This window comes from Enhydra lutris, unplaced genomic scaffold (genome assembly GCF_002288905.1).
Source record: "Enhydra lutris kenyoni isolate GAN:26980312 unplaced genomic scaffold, ASM228890v2 scaffoldscaffold11, whole genome shotgun sequence".
NCBI classification, from domain to species: Eukaryota; Metazoa; Chordata; class Mammalia; order Carnivora; family Mustelidae; genus Enhydra; species Enhydra lutris.
This window is the reverse complement of record NW_019154095.1, coordinates 39,142,044-39,167,113: the sequence shown is the minus strand read 5'-3', so window position 1 is coordinate 39,167,113 and position 25,070 is coordinate 39,142,044. Positions and strand designations below refer to the sequence as shown.

Here is a 25,070-nt window from a genome sequence, read left to right as displayed (position 1 = left end):
TCCAAGATGCTTGACAGACTCTTGCTTGACTGATGAGGGTAAGCATGAAGAGATCCACACCCAGACATGTAGTCAAAATTTTGAAAGACAGAAAGATGCGGAAAGCAGCAAGAGAGAACTGACTCAGTTCTAGGGGACCTGCAAGAAGATTAACACCTGACTTCTCATGAAAAACAGTGGGGGCCAGATGGCGGTGAGAGGCCATGTTAAAGTGCTGACAGAGTCCTCCGCCCTGCAAAACTGTCTTTCCCAAAAGCAAAGGCAAAATGAAAATATTTCCAAGTAAATGAAAACAGAATCCATTGCTACCAGATCTGCCTGACAAGAAATACTAAAGGAGGTTCACTAGGCTAAAAGGAAGTGACGCTAGAGAGTAATTGAAATACACACACACACACACACACACACTAGGCTAAAAGGAAGTGACACTAGAGAGTAATTGAAATACACACACACACACACACACGCACGCACGCACGCACGCACACATGAGCTCCAGTAGAGGCAATTAAGTGGGTCATGACCAAAGACCATATAGTTATATATTTCTTCTTTCTTCTCATAACTGATTTCAAACACCAAGGAGCAGCTTATACCCAGTTGCTTTCTAGTTATTATAATACAGCTCTTTATGTTCACATCAAGGCATCCTCCCAAGCTCCCAAGTTTTCTAAAGGAAAAACTGAGCCAAAGGAAGCCAGTGACTTGCCCAAGAAAGTTTATCTCAAGTCATTCATAAGGAGATAAGTAGCAGGAGCACTCTCAGAATCAGGAAATAATATTCAAAGACATCTTAAAAACTTATCTCTCTGATATTTTTAAACTGCTATTTTCATCATTCTTTGAAGGTGATGTCAAGCAAATGCTTATGGTTTCTTAATTTAGTAAAAAGATTTCAATTTCAGTTGTCTCCATGAGAGATATGGAAAATGTCCTAGATTTCCACCCGACTTCCTGACCAGATGAACGATTTTTTGAACTTACTGCCTTGTTTAGACTGTTTATACTACTAATTTGGGTGGAACTGAATCACGTTTGCAGACTTCCGATGAAGCACTTTAGAGACCTGAACCAACTTTCCTACGTTGCGAAGAGGAAAAGTCTCACTGAATCAACTTAATCATCTGCTCCCTCTTGCTTTTTCTGCTGCCTAAGAAGTATTGCTTAAGAAAGAAGCTTTGGAATGAGAATAAGAAGTATGCGGCTGTAAATTGAGCATGGAAAATAGTTAAGATAATAATCTCTACCTATCAACTTTTCTATTTATATTAATGTTCTATTAATAGAAAGAATATGTCGTAGTATCAGGAATCAGTGTTTTTATAAGTATCATTCATAGTTCTGTTGAGCCTCTACTGTAATCAGACCAAAACTAGCAAATAAATCTGTAAGAACCACGATATCTGTTTACATACATGGTTCCATTTTAAACTGCAGCCAAAGAGAAGGTATTTCCCTAATATAGCTCTTGGAGTTTAGCCAAACAGTCCAACACTTCAGGGCACAGAACCGGAACAAGTGCTCCCAGGTTTGCCATGTGATCGAAGTGATGCTAAGTGATTTGCTCATGAAAACAAATCTATTTTTGGTTATGACTGAAGAAAAAAGTTATATAGACTATCTGAGGGGAATCCATCTGTAGCGTACACCGAAAGGGAAAAATGTTTAGAAGCCATTTCTCTCCTAGAGTGGGAATAAATGTAGAGGGCGGCCATCCTTGTCCTGTGCTTTCAAGCAGTATCGTATCTACAGCACTCCAGCAAGGCCGTCATAATCCTGAAAAAAAAATTATGCAGGTTAATTCCACGTTTCTAATGGGAGTGCATTGCAGTGTGCAGTAAGCCATTCAGTTAGAAATTTTTTCTTCTCCAAGTGCAGTCTTATTACAATGAAAGACTTTTTGCCATATCTCCACACTTGATAGAGAATGGCCAGTATGTATTTCCTTATAGTAACTTTTTCATGAAATCATCAAATTATAAAATTGAAATAGAAGCAACAGGGGCACCTGGCTGGCTCAGTTGGTGGAGCAGGTGACTCTTGATCTTGGGATTGTAGGTCCCAGCCCCATGTTGGGTATAGAGATTTCCTAAAATTAAAACCTTTAGGGGCACCTGGATGGATCAGTCAGTTAAATGCCTGACTCTTGATTTCAGCTCAGGTTGTGATATCAGGGTCCCAAGATCGAGCCCAGCATCAAGTTCCACACTCAGTGCAGAGTTTGCTTGTCCCTCTCCTTTTGCCCCTCCCCCTCCAAATAAATAAAATCTTTTTTTTTTTTTTTAGGATTTTTTTTATTTATTTATTTGACAGAGAGACACAGTGAGAGAGGGAACAGAAGCGGAGCGAGTGGGAGAGGGAGAAGCAGGCTTCCTGCTGAGCAGGGAGCCTGATGCAGGGCTCGATCCCAGGACCCTGGGATCATGACCTGAGCCGAAGGCTCATTAAGCAGTGAGCTACCCAGGTGCCCCAATAAATAAAATCTTTTAAAAAATAAAATCTTCTGAAAAAAATAAAAAACAGGGACACCTGGATGGCTCAGTTAGTCTGCCTTTGGCTCAGGTCATGATCCTAGTCCTGGGATCGAGTCCTGTGTCTGGCTCTGTTCTGCAAGGAGCCTGCTTCTCCTTCTCCCTCTGCCTGCCGCTCTACCTACCTGTGCACTCTCTATCAAATAAAATATTTTAAAAAATAATAAAAAATAAATAGAAACAACAAAGTTTCTGAAAATAATTGCTCAGTCATTTAGATTCTGTTTGAGCATCTCCTAGAAAATGGCACTTCCATGACAAGAGGCAGTCTTTCAGTTTTTAAAAAACTATTTTTCACTTAGGTTCTGTAGGGCCTTCTCCATCTTCTCTTTCTGTTCCTCAGGCCAAATTGTAATGATTCCTTTAACTTTATCTCCTTTTCATTATTTTTGCTGTTTCTTTCTTTATCCTTTTAAAAACATATTTACTTAATATATTCATACAATGCTTTCCCAGAGAGCAAAAGGCTACTGGAAGACATCTAAATAACACATACGCTTTATGAGCCAAAAACAAACTTAAATGTCAGAATGACAAAAATGCAGGAGGGAGAGTGAATACAGCAGGAATGAGCCTGGAAAAGAATCAGGGTCCAGAGGGGCTGAACCCTCAAGGTCTGCAGTAGAAACTTTACACAGAAAATGAGTTTGTGCCATATTCCATACACTCATGAAAGCCATTGATTGCATTGTTCTAGAAAGGGTCAGGAATTTCCACCCCCTCTCCCCACAGCACAATCCTGTGGTTCACATTTGCAGGCTACACTGCCCCTTCTTAGCCCTGTGGTCTCTGGTTGATACAGAATAATTGAGCTGGACAGGACTGGAAGATATCATCAGCTCCTGAAAATTTCCAAGGATCACGGTTCTGTGGCATTCTTTGTAACCCATCCTCTTTTTCACCCTTTTCTCTTTCCCTGCTCTCTCTGCCTCTCCCTCCCCAAGGAATCTCAACTCCCCAAGTAGGAGCTAGTATCATTAGGAAGGCCAGCCAGGGGCACCCCTTACACTGCGCCCATGAGTACGTCCCATGTAATCATTGGGTATCACGTTTAGGGAATAGTCATCTCCTGTCTACTTTTAGTTATGGCGGTCACATCTTCGGAATGACCAGAATTGGACCAGACGACTTCTCAAGTCTTTTCAAACTGTAATGTTCTCTGATTCTCTAATTCTGTGAACCAAAATAGGAATCAGAGACTAATCATAGGTTGTTTCTTGTAAGCATTAACTTCAAATACTGCTTCAGTCAGGCTTGCAGAGTACTTGGCAGGACATTTTTCTTAATTTCTGAGTAAAGTTTGGTTCTGATGGCCAGTCCTCAAGAGAAGCATAGAAAAGATGAAGGGAGAATTCTAAAGGAGGACCAGGTGTGACTGGGGATGCACTTTAGAATCCTGTAGATGGGACTATGGTAAAGGCTCTGAACCATGGAGCGACCTTTCCACCCCATGCTCAGATGCCAGAACTGTGGGGTGTTCTTGAAAGTGAAAAACAAAGATAAGATCAATAAAAAGTATAGAAGGTATATTTACCTCTTAAGTTGTAGGTCATAACTTGAAAGAAGAATTGTCTGCGAGGCCTGGACTGAAAACAGACTCATGATAAATTCATTTTGTTTATTGCAAAAATGAAGCGTATACTGGTGGTACATTCCTAACTTCTCCAAAAAAGTGTGCATTCCTCAGTAGTGTTTTGAAGGGTTTTTCCAATGCTAAAAGTAGTAATTGCTCATAGTAGGAAGTTTTGGGTAATATAAAAAAAAAAAGTCAAGATCAGCTAGAGAGAGCCACTCTGAACCTTGGCTGTGTTTCTTTAAAGTCTCATTGCTGGTGTATTCTCAAGCATAGTTGAGATCATTTGGCACACACCATTTGTATGCTGATTTTTCCCTTTGCAGAGAATGTTCCAATGCCAATGATGTAACTTGAAGAATTGCCAATGATGTAACTTGAAGAATTCAAGTTACATCATTTTATTTTATTTTATTTTTTATTTGAGAAAGAGGAAGAGCGTGAGAGTGTGAGAGAGATAGCATGAGCAGGGGGAGGGGCAGAGGGAGAACCAGACTGCCCACTGAGCAGGGAGCCGGATGTGGGGCTTGATCCCAGGATCCTAGGATCATGACCTGAGCCGAAGGCAGATGCTTAACTGACTGAGCCACCCAGGCACCCCTCAAGTTACATCATTTTAGTTACTATATAATATTTCCTCTTTAGAAGTCATCAGTGTTTCCTTAGCTTTTCCTCCTATCTGGGGGATAGTTAAATGGTTTCCTTTTTTTCATGATTGTAATAAATGACATCTTTGTACATCAGTATTTGTTTACATTTCAGATTATTTGCTTATTTTCTTGGACTTGTGAGGTTCACGTTATAAAGCCACCCATACCCTCCCTGCATACTTCTTGTTCAAGACAGCGTACTGGGACCGCCACGCATCGGACCCAGCCTGGCACCATTTCCCATATGAAAAGTAAATGCTCCTGCTTAGAACTGTTTAAATCATTTCCAGCTGTACTTATGAGAGAGAACATTTCCGAACCCATTGTAGAGTTGGTATTGGAGTAGCAGAGCAAGGTGACACTTTTATTTATAGTTTGCTTATGCTCTAACTTATTTTAATTGACCTCCTTGAAGCTTTTGGTATATAAAGTGTCCGCAAGTCCAGATTTAAACTGTTTTCCATTTGTGGGCCTCCATAGGGGTGATTTTCAGCTGAAGTATTTATATTTGCCGTAAACCTGAATGCTAATGAATGGGTTTCCACCTTTTAGATCCTGAAGAAGCGAGGTTGGAGACTTGGCTCCACAAGAACGCCCTGCTTTTCTTTCTCTGTGGAAATAATATGTGCCTGGTTGGAAGAGAGGTCTAATCTGTCCCCACAGCAGGCCTTCCCCTTTCATCTCTGGCCTCGGAAAAAAAGAGTTGTTTCTGAGTCCCTTTCTGTAGAACTTTGAATTTGCACTTCTAAGTCAGCCACGTCCTCTCACTGATCTGTGTTTGCTCTTTGCTTCTTGATGCCATTGTTTTAAACAAGGTGTGACACCTTGTCCCTGAGCCCTTGCTCGATTGGTCAAATGGGCTGCTTTTACTATGTTTGAGTAGAATGTTCCTTCTTCCATTCAATAAGAGAGTTACTTTTCTTTCTCTCTCCCTTCCTTCCCATTCTTTTCTCTTCTTTTCCTTTTAACTATTTAACCTAAGGCAGCTGGGGATCGGGGGAAGGCAAAGTCAGCAATATAGGAAGGGAAACGTATCAACAATGAATATTTTATATACTTTTATGACCAGTATCATATTGGTTTTTTACCTCAGCTTTACTGAGGTAGAATACTGAGGTAAAGAATTAATTGGCAGGGCGCCTGGGTGGCTCAGTGGGTTAAGCCGCTGCCTTCGGCTCAGGTCATGATCCCAGGGTCCTGGGATCGAGTCCCGCATCGGGCTCTCTGCTCAGCAGGGAGCCTGCTTCCCTTCCTCTCTCTCTGCCTGCCTCTCTGCCTACTTGTGATCTCTGTCTGTCAAATAAATAAATAAAATCTTTAAAGAAAAAAAAGAATTAATTGGCAAATAAAATTGTAAGATATTTGAAGTGTACACCGTGATGATTCTATACACATTTACATTGTGAAAAGTTTCCTCCCATCTGGTTAATGAATACATCCATCACCTTACGTAGTTATATATGCCAGTGTTATTTATAGTCTGTTTTATTGAGGTATAATTTATATATAATAAAATTCACTAATTGCAAGTGTACAGTTTCATGAATTTTGACACATGTGCCCAGTAGTGTAGCTACCACCATACTCAAGATATAGAATAAAAAGTTCCCTGTGTAGATATGTGTTTTCATTTCTCTTGGGTGACCATACCTCAGAATGGGACTGCTGACTTATGTGATGAGCATATGCTTTATAAGAAACTGCCATCCTGTTGTCCAAAGTGGCTTTACCATTTTGCATGATATTTTTTTCTTAGCACCTTTTGGAGGTATCTTCATCTACTTCTTCAGCTCCATCCAGCCCTCAAAACTGTTCCCGTGCCTTCCAATGTATGTCAGTCTTTAATCAAAGACAAGGCCAGAATTTGGACATTGAGGAGGAAGAACAGGACTAGAGGGAGGTGCAGTGGGTATATCCGTATGACTGCTAGAGGTGGGGGGCGTAAGAGTGAGAAAGATCCTTCTAGAAGGTTTTTGGAGCTTCAAGTTGTTCTTCCTGTGTCTACGGTGATACTGATAACTTCAGGTGGCTTGAGGCTAACCACAACTACAAAACACTTAAGCATTTGTTAGGTTTGATCCTAACAATAATTCTACCAAGTACATGTGTTATTACTCTCCCCATTTTACAGATGATGAAACGGAATTCAGAAAGTGGATGTGTCTTTCCCAAGGTCACACTGCTAGTTAGTAACAAAGCTGGGAGTAGGCCTGGGTTTCCTGACCATGACCCCAGGGCTTTATCTGCTAATAATAGTAATAGTCACCATGTATTGGTCCCTGGCACTGAGCTAGGGCCTTTACATAGCCACCATGTCTTGTGTCATTATTCCCATTTTCCAGATGAGTCATTTAAATGACTTTGCCCACCGTTGTGTAGCTAGTAGCTAGCTGAACTGGAATGGACCCAGAACCTCTGATTGTAGGTCCTGAGCTCTTTCCCTTTCTTCATGTAGGAGAAACAAATGTTCCTTTTTTAACAACAGAGAGGAAAGGAGAAGGTAAGGAACATGAAGTGCTAGGGATTGCCACAGTGTATTAGTAAACTGTCCTTGCCATTTATTCCCAGTTTACTTTGGGTTTTAAATCTGCAGCTTGTTCACTTTGAACGTCTTTAATAAAGATTATCAGGCTTTACACTCATGCTCTTTGTCCCCGTTGAGTAAACTTGCTTCGTCTTGCTTCTGTGTCCTTGTGTTCCAAGCTGGGTCTAACATTTGCCTTAGTTGTCTTGCCTTCCCTTTGGACATTTTTCCCCCTTCTCCCTCCCTCTTTCTTTCCCCTTCCCCTCTCTCTCTTGCTTTCTTGCTTCTGCTTCAGTCACAATATCATCTGCCTTTCTCCAGGCTCCTGTGCTCCCATAGACTGCCTTGCATATTTGTAAAATATGCCATTTAAAGGTAGTTAAAGCAAGTTTCAGAGCCATTCTTGTCCTGTTTCCATTTTTTTAATCATTATTGTGAAAATATGAAACTCAGTATGTTTTATCATCAGTATACTATTTTATAATGAATTTTTAAAATTTAAGACTGTAAAGGAGATGTTTTCATGAGCTATTCAAGAATGATGGTGTTGATAGAAACTCCTTATGACAATATCTACCTCCTCAGTGTTGAAAAGAAAAAAATGCTTCTGCTATACTATTCTATAAGTAAGATTTCAAAAATGAATCTTCCATTTTTATCTTTCCATATTATTGGGAAAAGCTAATAGTTTTGATGGCTAAGTAGCCAGGTTTACGCACAGGTAGCAGAGAGTCGTTAGATTTTACACCATACCATTGAAGAGACTATCTGTCTTCAGATTTCTACCAAAGTGTCAGAAGTCAAGATTCAACCCTAACTTTTAGGAAAATAGGTTTTACATTTCTAGAGGGTAGGTGTGAGTCACTTTTGGTTATGGTTTTCTTTTTTTTAAAAGATTTTATTTATTTATTTGACAGAGAGTTCACAAGTAGGCAGAGTAGCAGGCAGAGAGAGAGGGTGAAGCAGGCTTCCTGCTGAGCAGAGAGCTTGATTCAGGGCTCGATCCCAGGACCCTGAGAGCACGACCTGAGCTGAAGGCAGAGGTTTAACCCACTGAGCCACCCAGGTGCCCCAACTTTGGGTTTAAGTGAGGTGTTGGGAAATTACTTCAGAGCACCGGGGTCCTCTGCATGGAGGACCTGGCTCCTTCCCCTCACCTGTTGTTGGGGGAGCTTGGTCTGGGTGCAGTCCATGAAATCTCAGGGACAAGCTCAGCATAGAAGCCAGCAGGAGGAAGGGAGGCTGTCTGTGGGCTAGGCCTTTAAAACCACAAGGTCCCTGGGAAGGAGTCCTAATTAAGCCACAGTCCACTCCAGACCTGATTGTCTGGGATGGGTTGTGCCCGCTGAGGGGCTGATGGGACTCCAAGGCTGAGAGAGAGAGGAGGGCAGATGGAGGTTTGCAACAGGCATTCTCTTGGCACGTTTGCTTGAGAAGGCCAAGGGTCATCTTGGATGTTACCTTTAGCAACGTTTCAGAACTGGAAGCCTCCCAACCAAGCTTTTTTTTTTTTTTTTTTTTAAATTAATGTCTAGTGCTAGAGCTCAGCCATGTCCCTGTTTTTAAACTATGTACAAATTCATCTAGAAATATTCTGAGAATATTTGTTTTCACTTTTTCTTCAACATTCAGATTTCTAGTGTAGATAAGAGGGTATGAGGTAGAGGGAAATTCTAGAAAGAGAATCTATAAATCCTTGACTCGGGAGTCTTGCCAGTGCTCTCACTGGGCCTGGTGACAGAGGCGTGGCTGGTTCAGAGATCAAGAGACAGAAGTGATGGTGGGCAGGCCTCAGAGTTGAGGAGCTTGCTCAGAAGCATCGAGGGCCCCGAGAGAAGAGAGTGAGGATCTTGTTAACTTTACAAGTTTGGGAGGTAGAACTTACAAAACCCCTCAGTACCTCTTCCAGTGATTCCGAACATTCTAAGGTCTCTGTTCCTCTAATGTGAGAGGTCAGTGGCATTTGAAAATTAAAGAGTATCTTGGCACATTCAGTTCTGTGAATCGAAGCCATATAGGGGCTTTCATACAGTGGGGGAAGGCAAGAGAGTTAGGAGGCTTGTCCTGACTCTTTTCAGAGAAGCCCTTGCAGGAGAGAGAGAAGAACCAAAGCGTTAGCTAGAAGATCTAAATGCCATTGCGTCCTCGCTGAGAATCATTGCTGAGCAGGAGAGGAGGCATTTCCCTGCGACGCCTCCACACGTCAGGCCTCTCTGTCTCCCAGCGACATGATTTCTTTCTGTGAACTCAAATGAATCAATTCTTCAGTATCAGGTCTAGGCTCCCCCATCCCAATAGTAAGTAACTATTTGCCTCTGTGTTTTCTTCTTTTCTTCAGGTTTCAGTTTTTACATTTAAATCTTCAGTTCATTTTGGCTGGAGGTAGGAATCTAACTTATTTCTTCCTTCCAGGTAGTTATGAGCAAGTTGGCCCAACATCACTTGTTGAATAAGCCAGCCTTTTCCCCGCGGACTTGATTGCCCACCTCCATCCTGTTTTCAAACAGCCAGCACTGTCTGGTGATACACCGGCTAGACCTCAGCCACTCTGGATTTGGGCTTCTGTACTCCTGACAGATTCCCGTCTCAGCCTTGTGCTCCGTGCTCCCTGGTCCCCCTGCGGGGGGTGCCAAGCTCTGTTTCAGCAATAGACCGTGCGGTTGTTGAAGTGCTTTGTTTTATTTTGCTTCCATTTGATAAAAACGAATGGAGGAGGGAGAAAACCAGGGTGTTGGGCCTTGCCATAAAAAACCCGGTCTTATAAATAGAATAAAAAATAGAAGTCATTTGGTCTCAAAAAAGCCTTTCTCCTCAACCAGATGCTAATTGGACATAATATGAAGGAGAAAACCTGCATTAAAGAACACGGACACAGTTGTAGAAATTAATTACCTAAGATTATCTGAGTAGGAGAGGGGTCCTGGTCTGAAATGGTGCCTAAGGTATCATAAAGACAATTAAAAGCCTCTCCAAGCCACGCCGGGCTGAGGACATACCTGCCTTGGTGCTCTTGGATTTGACCTCTGTGTGCAGCCTGTCCCAGAGTGAACCTGTGGGTGAACCTCGCCCTAACGTGTAAAAACAAAACTAGAAACAATACAAAGGAGAAAACATAAAAACTCCCCTTGGCTGTTTCTCAGCCCAGTCCTGCCAGCCAGCAACCATCTGTCTCTCTTAGTCCCCACGCATAGGCCACCACCGCTTGAGCCCCAGAAACCTCCTTAAACGTCCTTTCTCTTCGGTTGGTGGCACGGCCACGCCAGGCCAGGGGCCTCTGTGGGGGCTGCCTGCACCACGCAGTAGCCCTGAATCAGTCTCAGCACGTTCCCTCTTCTGTCCAGCCCTTTCTGCACATGGTAGCCACGGTGACCTTCTCGAAAGTCTGATCATGTGGGCCTCCCTCTGGTTACAACCCTGCAGTGACACCCTACTGACCGTGTGGTGGCCACCATCTTCATCTTGCTGGACGCTGCCTCACACCGGCCTGCCTGTCCTGCCCTGTATTGCCCCTTCCCACCCCGGCTGTGTCTGGAATGCCTTCCCCTCCCCAGAGTTCGCTGCCCCTTCCTAGATTGCCTTTCCTGCTCTCGCAGGCCCGGTCCTGGCCCAGAACTGCGCTCTCACAACACCGTGGGCCGCGGGCCTCCTGCCTCCTTGGCACTCACCACGGCCAAGGGTCGTACATTTGTGTGTTTACGTGGTTAGCGTCTGCCCCCCTCACAGGTCGGTGAGCCCCACATCCATTTTCACTCATCTTCGTGTTCCTAGTGACTGGCACAAGGGAGGTTCTCAATAAATACTTGTTGAATGTTGTTCTTGTTCGCCCTGTTGGCAAGCTAATATGACAAACAAGATTTCATCAAGATTTCTATTTTAAGATTCGATGTATTGGTCCAAAATATTCCTATTTTGTATTTTCACTTCTAGATTTGATGTGTCCATGATATTAATAAAATACTCTTTTAGTAGGGTATTGTCCCTTGCTGTTAGAATGGTCTTTTCATTTGTCTCACGTGGGCTCTAAATCTCTAGAATTGCATGGGCTTCAAATCTTAGGAAGTGACAGAATCTGTCAGTGTATATTTTCTATTTCATTATATTCCTATAGCATTGCATACATAGATGGCACTATGACCAAATATTTATTATGTAGTATTTGAATTTGAAAAGCATGTTACTCAATTTACAGTTTTGGATGGAAAGGAAAAAATTGTCTGTAACACTACCTGCCACTCAAAGTTAGCCACTGTTCTGATTTTTAATATATTAACCTGCCTGTCTTTTTATATGGATTTTAATACTACCATGATCACAATGTACATAAAATTTAGTGTCCTGTTTTTCCCCCTAAATAATCTTAATGTTGATTGATCATTATACTGTGACATGACATATGAACCTAATTTATCTAGTTCAGGTCAATAAGCATCTCTGAAGAACCACACTGTGGTAATAAGCACCATTCTGTGCACCTAAGTCAAAAAATTCATTCAAGGGACGCCTGGGTGGCTCAGTTGGTTAAGCAGCTGCCTTCGGCTCAGGTCATGATCCCAGCGTCCTGGGATCGAGCTCCACATCGGGCTCCTTGCTCATCAGGGAGCCTGCTTCTCCCTCTGCCTCTGCCTGCCATTCTGTCTGCCTGTGCTTGGCTCTCTCTCCCTCTCTCTCTCTCTGACAAATAAATAAATAAAATCTTTAAAAAAAAAAAATTCATTCAAAAAAACACAGATTTTGTACCTCGGCTGTATAATAATAGAATACCACAGTTCCAAAGCTTTTAGTGACATTTTTACTTCTTGGATTTACTAATTTTGTGACATTGCCTTTTTATCTTAGAGGACTTTTCTCCATGTTTAATAGCCCCTTTTTTCATATATTCAAAAAATTGGTTAGGGCTTCCCGCATGCCAGGCACTATTCAATGTCCTGGAGATGCAGCGATGAAACCAAATAAAGTACCCACACCCTCCTGAAAGGAGACAGATAAGAATGAATGAATGAACGAATGCAGTGATAAGTAAAACAGCCAAAAAGTTGGGTGAGAGGGGTGGATAATGGCATGGGGGGGAGGGGCTGCTCTTTCACGAGGTCAGGGAAGGCCTCTCTGATAGTGACATTTGAGCAGAGACCTAAATAGCATGAGTAGCTACACAGCTGTCAGGGAGAGCTTTTCTGGCATAGGGATCAGCAGGTGCAAAGGCCCATAGGTGAGAGCGTTTGGTGATTTCAAGGAAAAAGAAGGAGCCTGTGAAGGAAGGGGCAATCGGAGCTGAGGACAGTGGGCTGGGGCGGGGCCTTCAGGAGACCGTAGAGGGCCTTCCAAGCTGTGGGGTGAGGCCTCTGGCCTTTCCTCTGAGTGAGGGATGGGTAGTTGGGGAATAGTAAGATGATCTGAATCGTGTTTCAGTAGGATCATTTCATTCTGCAGCTTTCTGTCTTCCTCCTGGGGGCCTTCGGTTTCCACCTTTGTCAGCCTCTGACAAAGTATACTTTATACTAGATGTAAACAAAGTATAGTCGCTGTATACTAGAGCCTGTAAGCCTTCTTTCAGACACATGCACGGTGTGCTCGTAGAGTGCTCATTCTTGACTGTAAATGTTCAGGCAGGTCATTAGCCACACCCTGTGGTGTCACAGAATAATATTTGGTCATCACTGGTCCAAGAATCAGGCACATTCCACATATCTGAAAAACTCTATAACTGAGTTTTTCATTTCTTTATCTTTTACCCATTTGAAGCAATTTTTTCTTTCTGAAAATAATGACCAAATATGTTTTTCAGATTGCAAAAAGTCATATCCTGTTAAGGCTTATTGTCAACCTGTAATTCTCAAGCATACTTCACCCTCTGATATTCTAGAAACCACCTTTTCTCGTGGGGGGGTGGGGGGAGACTTTAACCTAATTATAATCTTCCTTGAGTTGCTTTATGGTTAGATCTGTCAAATGCCAAAGTTAGAGCCCATTAGTAGGCTTAAAACACTTATTTCTGATGGAACGAACTGTTACAGGTTGCTTAGCGTAATTGATTTCCTTTGTTTTCTTTTCTGTTATAGGAGGAGACATCACAGCTTTCCCAGATTGGGAGGAAAAATATGGAATGTGTTTTACCACTGACTGAACACAACCAAATGAACTGTACTGACAGTAGTTTGAAAACCAGCAGTTAGCAGTTTGTTCAGGCTCTAACATTGTCCAGCACTTTCCAGAGCAAACTCACTGTTTACAAGAACTCTCGGCCTTACGACGTTTATAACCTCAAGCTTTGTTTATTTAAAATATTTCTGCAAAAGAAAAGTACCCGGAGCCCACTTTCCAAAATGGCCATGGATGAGTATTTGTGGATGGTCATTTTGGGTTTTATCATAGCTTTTATCTTGGCGTTTTCTGTTGGTGCAAACGATGTTGCCAATTCATTTGGTACTGCTGTGGGCTCTGGCGTGGTGACCTTGAGACAAGCATGCATTTTGGCTTCAATATTTGAAACCACTGGCTCAGTGTTACTGGGAGCCAAAGTGGGAGAGACCATTCGAAAAGGTATCATTGATGTGAACCTATACAACGAGACAGTAGAAACACTAATGGCCGGGGAAGTTAGTGCGATGGTCGGTAAGTAGCCTTATTCTTTACATCAATGGGAAATGCACCCGATGGCCTACTTCTGTTCAAATATTTCTGTCATGTCCATAAGTGTGATTTTTGTTTTAACTTCAAAACTGGTTTGATGTTTCATATATACTACATCTTATTTTTGCTTTCTGCATTTTAACTTGATTTTTTTTTAATGTTCAGATATCAAATTTTTAGCAAACATTGTTGTTAAAATAGATTTGGCTAAAAGTACTTTTTATAAAGTAACAGACAAAGATGTTTGTAGACTAGCTGTCATTTTAAAGTATTTTGAAAACCCTTAAAGAAATAACAAGTCTCGGTGAATGTGTTCGTAAGGTTGACTTGTGAGATATCCTTGACAGTTGATGCCTATTTTTCCATAGATTATTCATCAGTTAGGCAGCAATGTTTTGAAAACATGGATGCCAAAAAACCAATATTTATTAAGTTTTGTGTCCTCAGTTTGAGGTTTTGAGCCTGACTGAATCAATGTCAAGTGCTTTTGTTTCAGGAAGTTCTAGTCTTCTACCTTATTTTTAATCCCTTTGCTGGGATTTTTGATTTTTGTTTTGATTTTTGATTTTCTGATTCTACCTCTAGGAGATCCATTTGGGATGATGTTTGTTTTGTTTTCTGGCCAAACAACCATTTGTGTGTCACCTGTTTACAGTACAACCTTATATTGGTAGTTTCGAGTTGTCTAGATGAGGGGGAAGTGGTAGAGGGCAGTGAAACATGGTAGCAAGCTGACTGACCAGCCAGTCGGTGTGATTTCTCCACTGGCCAGGCTGACCATCAGCTGCAAGCACCATGGGGGTGCTGCCCTGTCTGCCCTCGCTACCTCCGGAAAGAAGATTCAGGCAGGAATGCTTAAGTGCAGCCCCCAGGACTCTTGCTCTGCTTGTCTCTGGGTAGCAATGACGTCACAGCAGACAGCTGATCTGTATGGGTAATTTGGTTAGGGAGAAGATGATTAGAGAAGAGCCCTACCACCTTCTGCTTTCAACAGGACATACCCTTTTGTAGGAAGGGTTCTGCAGTAGGAGGTAAGGTGGCTGGTGTACCAAGAACACAGCTATAGTCCACAGGCCCCTAGTTCTTGACTCTCTCTAGCGTTTCTGAAGCACCCAGAATGTGGAAATTATTTACCAAATATAAGATGGCCCACCATCTTTTTGCAATAGCAGGTTAGTTTGAGAAATTGTTGAGGTGTTTGATCCATATCCAATTCCTATGTACTAAGGTATTAAATACCAAGCACACGACACTGGTAATACATGCTAAGGAGTTCTGTATCTCAACATTTTGTGTTTTAATGATGTAAGGTTTATGATTGCTTTCATGACAACAGCTGTTTTAATGACTGGATTTTATTTACCTTCACTGGTTATCTGTTTCTCATCATAGCCAGATAAAAGTGAAATTTCCCTTAGAAAAATGACAGTTCTTTTTAAAAGTCATGCTTGGTTGTCATGATAGGAATTAAGACATATTCATAGTGAGCTAAAATTAAGATTTCTCTAGTCAGGATGATATGGGCAAGAAATGTTGAAAGTAGGGGAAAAATAAAAGCATTTATAAAATTAAGTTTTAACAGTAGCTTCTTCTGTCATTGGATAAAACTTCTGAGGAATAGTTGTATTTATATTTTTTTAAGATTTTTTTATCAGAGAGTGAGTGAGAGAGAACACACAAGCAGGGGGACTGTAGGCAGAGGGAGAGGGAGAAGCAGACTCCCCACTGAGCAGGGAGCCTGATGCAGGACTCGATCCCAGGACTCTGGGATCATGACCTGAGCAGTTGGCAGATGCTTAACCGACTGAGCCACCCGGGCACCCTGGCATGGTTGTGTTGTTTATAAAGAGATTTGTTGGTGAGGCCACACAGAGGCCCCGGCTTAGACTAGAACCTCATGAGCCTCAGAGCTTCATGTCACTGCTCACTTTTCATGTGGGCAGTATGACTTGTCCAGTTTTTCAGTTCTCCCACCCTGGCCTTTGGCTCTTCACTGGAAGAATGAAGAATACTTACCTCAACTAGAATTTAGGTTAACCAAAGCAATTTGAGGTTTTGCTTGAATAACTTGATGTTGTTTGCTTTGGTTTCTTTCTTGTAATCTTCCTTTTTTTCTTCCTTTCTCTTTTGGTGTATGGGTAGATGAATCTCAAAGCCTATTTTGTTGGGAATTTATGTGAATTACTAGATTTTTAGAATTGGGTTCCTTGCAAATGAGAGCTTTGTTAATTTAAGGCGGTGGTATAATTATTATTGGCCAAAACCAAAGCTGATTCTTTTCCAATGCCTGAATTGTCCCTTTCTCCTTCTTCTAAATTCAATATCCATTTCTTCTCTCTTTATCTCCCCCTGTCATATTCTATTCTTTCTTTTTTCTTTAGAAATGTCTCCCCAAGCCCTTGGGTCTCTGTGCTTTCTGATAGAGTGGTGGTAGCATTGGGTTGGTTGGGTGGAAGAGATTATTTTTGCCAGCTAAACTTCCAGAATTAAGCCCCTTTGTACACTAAGCTCAGCCCTAAAGCAATAGTCGGTCCACTTAGTATGAAACCACCAATGGAATGGTTCCAAAAATCTACTGAGAATTCAGAACTCACCATCTTCTCATGGAAATACCTGTAATAGCATGAACAAGCGGTCTTCTTGAACCAAAGTAAGAAGTGCCCCATCCCTTTTCCTGTGCCGAGCACACTCACACTGCCTGTCTGCTTCCAGCATGACCGGGCACCTTTGCGCGGCCACCTCCCCACATTCCCCCAACTTTCCCTAGATTTTGTCTTATACCTTTATTCCGCACTTAATCCCTTCCTTTTTATAAGATATCATCATCTCAAGTTAAAATATCTCTGTCTTTTTTCCCACTGTTTTTCTTAACACTAGTGTAATCCCATTGGCCTTCGGAAATTCCCAAGGCTTAGGAGGCCTCGCGCTCTCACTTTGCCAGGCGCCCTGCAAATCCCTGCCTCTGCCTTGCCCTCCTTTCCGCTGCCCCTCCCTTCCCGCCCCCTGGCCCCCTTCCTGACTAGGCAGGCCTGTCCTCCCTGACCTTTTCTTACAAACCCTGCTGCTCTAGGACCTATGTTATAAAGTCAGCCAGAGAAGGGATAGCAGCTTTCAGAAAAGAAAATCTCATGGTCTGAATTCATCTGGGTGAGTTTATACTCCTCTCTGAACGTCACCAGATTATTTTCAGTTTGTAAGAATAGAAATCATAAAGTTTCTTTCTCAAGTTATAGCTCTGTGCCATGTAACGTGCTCTGAACACTGGCTCTATTTTTAACACAAACTAGTCAGTCACTCAGAAGCTCAGGGCTTAGATGGGAAGGCTTAAGGAATTGTCCACAGGGAGGCCTGGCTGCCGCCACGGAGCCTATCACCAGTTTGGCAACATGGGGCCGGCCCCTCCTCCTCCCAGCACATGCTTCAGGGGTAGCCACGGACAGGGTCGAGCCCAGTTTGGCTCACAGGTGGGCATGCCCAGCTTTATGGAGCAGTGGTCAGCATTGCTGCCCAAACTAGGGCCTGTACAGCCAGTAATGATCCTTTTTAAGTCAGATCTTTTTGTAGAAAATGCCAGGGATCCGCTTAAAAGTGCTGCTGCCAAGCAACCAGATTTCCAGAATTAACATTTGGGATTAATAACGTGCCCTGCTTATCAGCCAAGCCCTTTGTTCCCTTACAGTTCTATATGAGCTTTTCAACAACTGTTTCTGAAAGTGATCTCGCCCAGCTGATGCTTTTAATATGCTGCAAAATTTGATCTGCTTATGAAAATATCTGGAGTGACCTGTAGCCTAGAAAAACATTAAGCCTGGAAAAGGAGGTGAAATTGAGGTAAAAGGACACAAAGCCAAAGCTAAGGATCCTCTTAACTGGTAAGAATTAGAAGACTCGAGAAAGTAGACCAAGAAAATGCCTGGCATTCTGGTCAGGGGCTGAGAGCAGATGCCCACCTGTGGGTTAAATGTCTTAGTGACTTCTCATGCAAAAGAGACAAATACAAAAAAGCAACGTGGAATTACATGCTCTCTTTTTTCATTGAGGTGTCACTGACGTGTAACGCTAGATTAGTTTCAGGTGCACAGTGTAATGATCCGCTGTTTGCATATTACAGTCTCTCTTACAGACTAATCAATGTGACCTCGCCAGAGTCTAGCCCTCCTTGTTATGTGACCATAGGGTTAACTGCAGTGACATCTTTTCTAGTATGCAGCCTTTCCTACTTCTCTTGTTCACTAGAGTCTGTAATCTCTTGCTCAGTCTTGGCCACACTTCACATTAGAACAAGTTCATCGTCAACACCTGTACCTAACTGTGGAAAAGGCAGTTAATAACTGGCATCGAGAGACTTTTCTGGAAATATTTTCAATAAATCATCATTATCCCTTCAGTGTTGAAGAGTGTCCCTTTGACTAAAGTGAGTGATTTTTGTCAGGACTTTAGCACTCTGTAAAGAAAGAATCCATTAGGGGCGCCTGGGTGGCTCAGTGGGTTAAGCCGCTGCCTTCGGCTCAGGTCATGATCTCAGAGTCCTGGGATCGAGCCCCGCATCGGGCTCTCTGCTCAGCGGGGAGCCTGCTTCCTCCTCTCTCTCTGTCTGCCTCTCTGCCTACTTGTGATCTCTCTGTCAAATAAATAAATAAAATCTTTAAAAAAAAAAATCAACCCTAGGGAGATACTGTTATGGAGAACTGTAATTTGGATTTCTTCCTTTTGTGGCTGTTTGAGGTACTGTATTCTATATTTGACTTTTTTTTTTTTAAATATCTCAACCTACAGGGTCAGCAGTTTGGCAGTTGATTGCGTCCTTCCTGAGACTCCCCATCTCGGGCACTCATTGCATTGTCGGTTCTACCATAGGATTCTCACTTGTCGCGATTGGCACACAAGGTGTACAGTGGATGGAGCTCGTCAAGATTGGTAATTGCCATTTTCTTTTACCTTTCAGAAGCACAGTTTACATTCTCTAGAGTAAGTCTTATTGAAAGTCACCATTATCATCTATTTTTCCCTTCAAATGTTAAGGTTTATTTCTTTTCTCTTTTTTTCAAATGTTAAGTTTTAGAAGATAAGACCTATGTGGGTAATACATTTCCCCCTAAGATTTCTGCTAACGGAGACTGTGAACTTTTATGTGTTAAATTGTTTTCTAATGCCACTCTTTTCAGATGTCATCTGGCTCTGAAAATCAGTATCTCTCTGTTGTTCCCAGACAAAAAAGAAATGTATGTGATTGAAATGAGCCTGTAGTCAGAAAAACGAGGCCCTCGTGAAGGAAATACCTTCCGTGTCCAGGAGGCAGGGTTCGTGGTGGTGGGGAAGCCAGGGACCGAGGCCGGGCTTACTTAGCTCACGGCATTCAGCAGGTCTCCCTGTCTGCCCCCACAGAAGAGACACTCTAGTGCTCTTTCTGGGTTGTAGGCTGCCCAGCAGGGACGGGTATGACAGGTCTGATGGTCGGCCTCCTGGCTCTGCCTTTTAGCAAGAGGGAAGAAATCCATTCAGCCCCACAAGTACAAACCCACCTGTTCTGAACAATATTCTCCTGCCCCATCTCCACCCACTGGGTTACTCACCCGTATCAGAATCACAGTGGCCTCAAGAGCTCTAGGTCAAACAGATCCCTGACCTCCCAAGCCAGGAACACAGATGGCTGGGAAAATCACCTTAGATCCCAGGAGGCTTCTAGAACAATGTCTCTCAACTCTGGCTATACTTGAGAATTAGCTGGAGAAGCAGTTAAAAAATATCAATGCCCAGAACCCCATTCCAAACCTTTTAAATCTAAATTCTGGGGGTGGAATCTGAGCCTAACTGGTGTTTGAGAACTCCCCAGATGTTTCCAGTGTGCAGCCAAGATGGGAACTGCTGAGCCAAGGTGCCAGGATGGCAGTACCAGGCTGACCTAGGAAAATGAAATGGAAGGTGGCTCTCCTTTTAAATAACTTTACTGTTGAGCAAGGACCAGGTCTCCATCTGTGGATGGGTAAGAAGAACAGACAGAAGGGGCTCAGAGGGAATCACAGGAGACTGTTTTCCGAGGCCAGGCTCAGGGATCCCTTACTTGACCGTGTGCTGAGAGAGTGCTCACGGACGCGGGACTTTGTGTGTGAGGATAGCTGTGCACGTGTGAAGGTCAGCCCTGCCAGGGAAGTAGGGTCAGTTGGGTTCTGAGTTAAGGTGAATAATTCCAGCAATATTTATTAATGTTGGTACTTTGTGTTGGTTATCATTCTATTATATAAATATGACTTATGTAGAATTTTAACATTCATTAGATTTTTTTTTTAATTATTCAGTTGCTTCTTGGTTTATATCTCCACTGTTGTCTGGTTTCATGTCTGGCGTGCTATTTGTACTGATCAGAATTTTCATCCTAAAGAAGGTAAGTGAGGCTGTTATGTTTTTATTAAGTTTTAGAACTAATTTGGTTCTATTTAATAGAAATGAATAGTTAAGGAGTCAGAGGAATGATTGTATTTTTACTTTGTTAAGGCACGGCACCCTGCAGTTAGAATTAGACTTTATTTTAAAGTAGGCCAAAAGGGGCGGCTGGCTGGCTCAGTCCATAGAGCATGTCACTCTTGATCTCAGGGTTGTGGTTTCAAGCCCCACATTGGGTATAAAGATTACTTAAAAATAAAATCTTTAACAAAAAATAAAGTCGGCAGAATAAGCCAAGGTAGAGTACTAAGGGGCTCCCCCAGAAAGCAGCATTGTAAATAGTGTTTCGTGTCCTGTGATTTAGTTCATTAGTCAGTGCTCCCTGGCATTGCACACAGACCTCAGAAAAGGAAGAGTAATTCTTTCCTGAATGTTAAATAGAACAGAGAGTGATAGTGTGAAGATTTTGAAGTAGACTACCACTACACACACCTGGAAAATTTCTTTTCCCAAATATAAAGTGTTTTCTGTATTTTAACAGAGAAAAAGCAAGCTTGAGACACTGACTTTTTCTTCTCCCCGAGGAAAGGATGAAAAGAAGGAAATATACTTATTGGGGGTAGATTTTATCAAGAATGAAAGGAAATTGAAATTAGAACTTACTAAGATCCCTATTCTGGAGGAAAAAACTTGCTTGTATTTTTTTGACCATCAAGGGGTTGTTGCAATATTTTATACACCCTGAAGCAGGCCCCGGGTCCCTGTGTCGCAGCGCGCACTGAGCACGTGTGGGGCAGGTCTTCCCTCAAGTGTATCCTCACTTGAAGGCGCCGCTATTTCCCATTGGCACTGCCTGGCAGTCTACCGGAGGACTCCCTTCTCTTGGATCCGTACGAAGCTACATTCCTTCTCTTGGGCTCCCTCCATACTAATATTTATTTACATCTTGGAAGGTGCCACCCTCTCTTGCCTGCTAGACTTCACTTTTCCGACTTCCTCTGCCTGGAACCCATCCTTGCCTGGCAAACTCCTGCTGCTCCCCAGCCATCATGGGCCACTTCCTTGAAAACCTTTCTTCTCCCACCCAGTTCTGGTTGCGTCCCTCCCTCTCATGCTTCTACGATGCTGTTTTTTCTTACCATTGCACTGTTGTGCTGTGTGGTGGTGTACGACTTACGTGCTGGCCTGCTTCTCATCCGACTGTAAGATCTGTGAAAGTAGAACCATGACTGTCTCATTCACTTTGGTGTTCCAGTGCCCAGCACTATGCTTGGGAAGACACTGGTATTTAAGAGGGAACGACGGATGCTTAGATAAGTGGCAGATGATGAATAGATGGATGGAAGGAAGGAAAGAAAGGAGAGAGGGAAAGAAGGAGGGAGGGAGAGAGCCAGGAGGGAGGAGAGAAGACAGGTCTGGAGACAATTGGCATTTGAGTTTTAAGAATAAGTTATTTGAGAAAAAATAAAGTGATTCAATTAAAAAGACCATAAACGCAACACTTGTACACCTTCCCAGGTTTCCGGGTGGGTGTCTTTGTTCAGTACCTCTCGTCCTGAGAGAACGTTTTGGAAACCAGGGGCAGTGGGCATTTGAGCACCCGAGCATTTAATTTGTAGCGGGACCTGGGTTCTTGTCACATGGTACACGACAGGTTGGAAGAGCACTGTACCTCATCCCTGCTCCTGCCCTGGGTCCTGGCTTCTTCCTGTTTGCTGGTCTGGCTATGAGTCTCATGCAGTTGAATCACTTGCGACACCCGCTCTTACTGATCCTTATACCCCATTACCATTCAACTCAAGCCTCTTGACAAGTGCTGATGGCTACTTGAGACATTCCAGAATAGGTTCTTAATGGGTTGTACTGTTCTGCAGACACACTTGATTTCCATACATGTTTGCATTTGGTAGTAGGAATCTTAGTCTCTACTTCTCCTTACTCCCGTAGCCCACAGTAGTTCTTAGATCTCATTTTCTTTTTATCATGGGTAGGTGGCAGATTCATATAAACACCAGTGTCTTATGCGGTTATTAGAAATTAGACGTTGTTTGAATGATTTAAGTGACATCTAACATGCCAGTGCTGTATTGAAGAGTTCCCAGTCTATGGTTTTTTATTTTTTTAAAGAATTTATCTATTTATTTATTTGTCAGAGAGAGACAGAAGGTACAAGCAGGGGGAGCAGCAGGTAGAGGGAGAAGCAGACTCCCCACTGAGCAGGGAGCCCGACTTGGGACTTGATCCCAGGACCCTGGTATCATGACCTGAGCCTAAGGCAGATGCTTAACCAGCTGAGCCACCCAGGCACTCCAGTCCATATTTTTGCTTCAATATGTTCTGTAGATCTTCTTAAAACCCTCCATTTCAAATATTCTCTCAGATGTTATTTAGTGTGAAACATATGCAGTACTATTCTTGTTAAAGTATTAGATTTAGGGAATGTACCAGAAGGCTCAAGTTGTAAAAAAATGTTTTATTAGACAAAGAACCCCCAGTTCTTTTTAACTTTCCGTAGTTGAAGGTTAAATACTATGCTTTATGAAAAGATCTTAAAAAATCACAGCCCATGGTAATATATTTGCCTTATACATTTTAATAGAGCTAAAATGTATTGTGTAATAGGGTGAAGTAAAATCTCCCAGTAATGCAGTGGTGTTTAAGTCACTTGGCTCTCTGAGTGCCTCCTCCTAGGGCTGAGCCTCAAGATATTGGTTGCAAGCAGATTTTTAGGGCCAAACCTGAACTTCGCTGGAGGAGTGAGCGCCACCGGTTTTGAAGCAGATGCTGAGCTCTGGGCTTCGGTCCCCAAGGACTGGCTTAACCTCACAGCTCTGCTCTGTTTCTAAATCTGACATCAGCTCATGTGATTCTAGCGCTTCAGTGTGTCCTGGCCACAATAGTGCTCTTTGAAACAGTATTTGTGTAGGAGACACGGCCCGGGCTGATGTGCAACAGGTCACACGGCAGCGACATGGCCTGCCATTCTGGCCACACCACTGTTTGGAAGCCTTTCTCGTAACAGTGTTTTCTATCATTTTGCCTGTGTTGGCTCCAGAGGCTTCCTGAATCCTGACCTTCCACTTTATCTCATTATCATACAGGAGGACCCTGTTCCCAATGGCCTGCGGGCACTCCCAGTGTTCTATGCAGCTACAATAGCAATAAATGTGTTTTCCATCATGTACACGGGAGCACCAGGTAAGAATTCCTCAGAAGCTTAAATTCAGCAGGCAAGGTGTGTATCGTTAGACTTCACAGTCTCATTGGGCGCACTGTTGTTGGCTGACAGTAAAAAACCTCCTTCATGATCATTACGGAGGAGGAAAAAGAGTAGTAAATGCATGTCTTTGTTTTAAATACGCAAGAAGTATGTAAAGGACAAAGGCAACAAACAGATTTTCAAGTGAAAAAAATTTGAAGCCCTCCTTCTGCCTTTTGCGCTGCTGTGGAACCACCGTGGCCTTCATGTGCTGAGTCTCAGCACAGGGTCTAACACTGAGCACCTCCCCTGAGCCATGGAGGCGTTTGGGGGGTGGGGGGGAGCACACATGAATGGTAGCGGCCACACGTCGGTGACATGCAGAGGCAGCTCTGACGTGCGTGGCCTGTGTCACAAACGCCAAATTCCCTGGCATTTGTCTGACCAAAGAATCCAGTGAGTGGACGCTACCTCCCCACTCCCTGCTTTTTTAAGATGCTGAAATCAGTGGTGATTATTTTCAGAATTACTTCTTCCCATTCTGAAAGCTTTTGTTCTTATTAGGTTTTTAGGGGCTTTGGGGGGTGCAGGGTTAAAAGTTGTTTTCTTTTGCATTTTGGATGGCTAAAGAGAGACATACATGGCGTTCCGATTGGCAAACATTTCAGTATGGTGAGCATTCCAATGAAAATCATTCTGTACATGGTTTGGTAGAGAGGTTTCCTCCCACTGCTCTTTGTGGTGGCCTCCTACAGCGAGATCCTAAATATACCTGTTACTGTGGGGATATCTGGAGTCAGCAGATAGTTTGTGTTATTTTTCTTCTTGTGAATATTCTTTATGGTGTAAGATTCAGTTATCGGCCATATCTGACCAAAATCTCCTTCTTCCTGTTCAAAAAGATAAAATTTCCCCTAAGTAGCATGTCATAACAGTTAAGAAGTACCCTTTTCCAAAATGGGGGAATGTCCTTACAAATTCCTCAAACTCAGTGTCATCAAGGCCGTGTTTCTCAGATTTTATTTTATCAGACATATCTAATTATGTGTGTGTACTTCAGTACTGCACATAAGAAACTTTTTCTGAATGAATGTTAACATCACATAACTTTCTGATTTGGCCTCTCGGCAGCATTCAGAGTGTTAATCTTCAGGGTTTAAATACTCATGATCAGGACTTCCAGACTTTGGGTGGGAGCCCGGGGGTAGAGCATCACAGCTGCCTTAAGTTATATGGAAAGCACAAAGCCAAAGTGCATGGGGACGAGGAGAGCTGAGAGGGATGGAACCCCAGTCTCAGATATGAGCAGCCTGGTGGCCCTGGGCGTTTTGTAATTTATGGACTGGGAAGGGTGTGTGTCACAGACTGTCTTCTCAGTACATAAGAAAATTGGACGTGGGGAGAACATAGCTCTGCACCACAAAGTTAATCCTACCACCAAGTGTGACTGTCCCGAAGCGTTCACACGGTGCTCAGCCGGCCCTGAGCACCAGGAGGGGAAAGAGCCATCATGGAGCTGCGGCGTGCATCCCATCTCCTCGCTCCTTGGAACTCTTGTTCTTTTTTTTTTTTTTTTTTTTTTTTT

At 42.9% G+C, this 25,070-nt stretch overlaps 1 protein-coding gene across 5 annotated transcripts in view; it reads left to right on the top strand.

The window, feature by feature from the left end:
• Nucleotides 1-25,070, top strand: part of LOC111144407 (solute carrier family 20 member 2) — a 103,298-nt gene that overhangs the window by 44,464 nt on the left and 33,764 nt on the right. For 4 of the 5 annotated variants that reach the window (XM_022498677.1, XM_022498676.1, XM_022498679.1 and 1 more), the window contains 4 exons: nucleotides 13,335-13,887; nucleotides 18,682-18,822; nucleotides 20,202-20,287; nucleotides 23,388-23,484. In XM_022498677.1, coding sequence (XP_022354385.1) covers nucleotides 13,599-13,887; nucleotides 18,682-18,822; nucleotides 20,202-20,287; nucleotides 23,388-23,484 — 613 coding nt within the window. In that variant the 5' untranslated portion in view covers nucleotides 13,335-13,598. The remainder of the gene's footprint in view (nucleotides 1-13,334; nucleotides 13,888-18,681; nucleotides 18,823-20,201; nucleotides 20,288-23,387; nucleotides 23,485-25,070) is intronic. The other variant, XM_022498678.1, reaches the window with a different exon arrangement.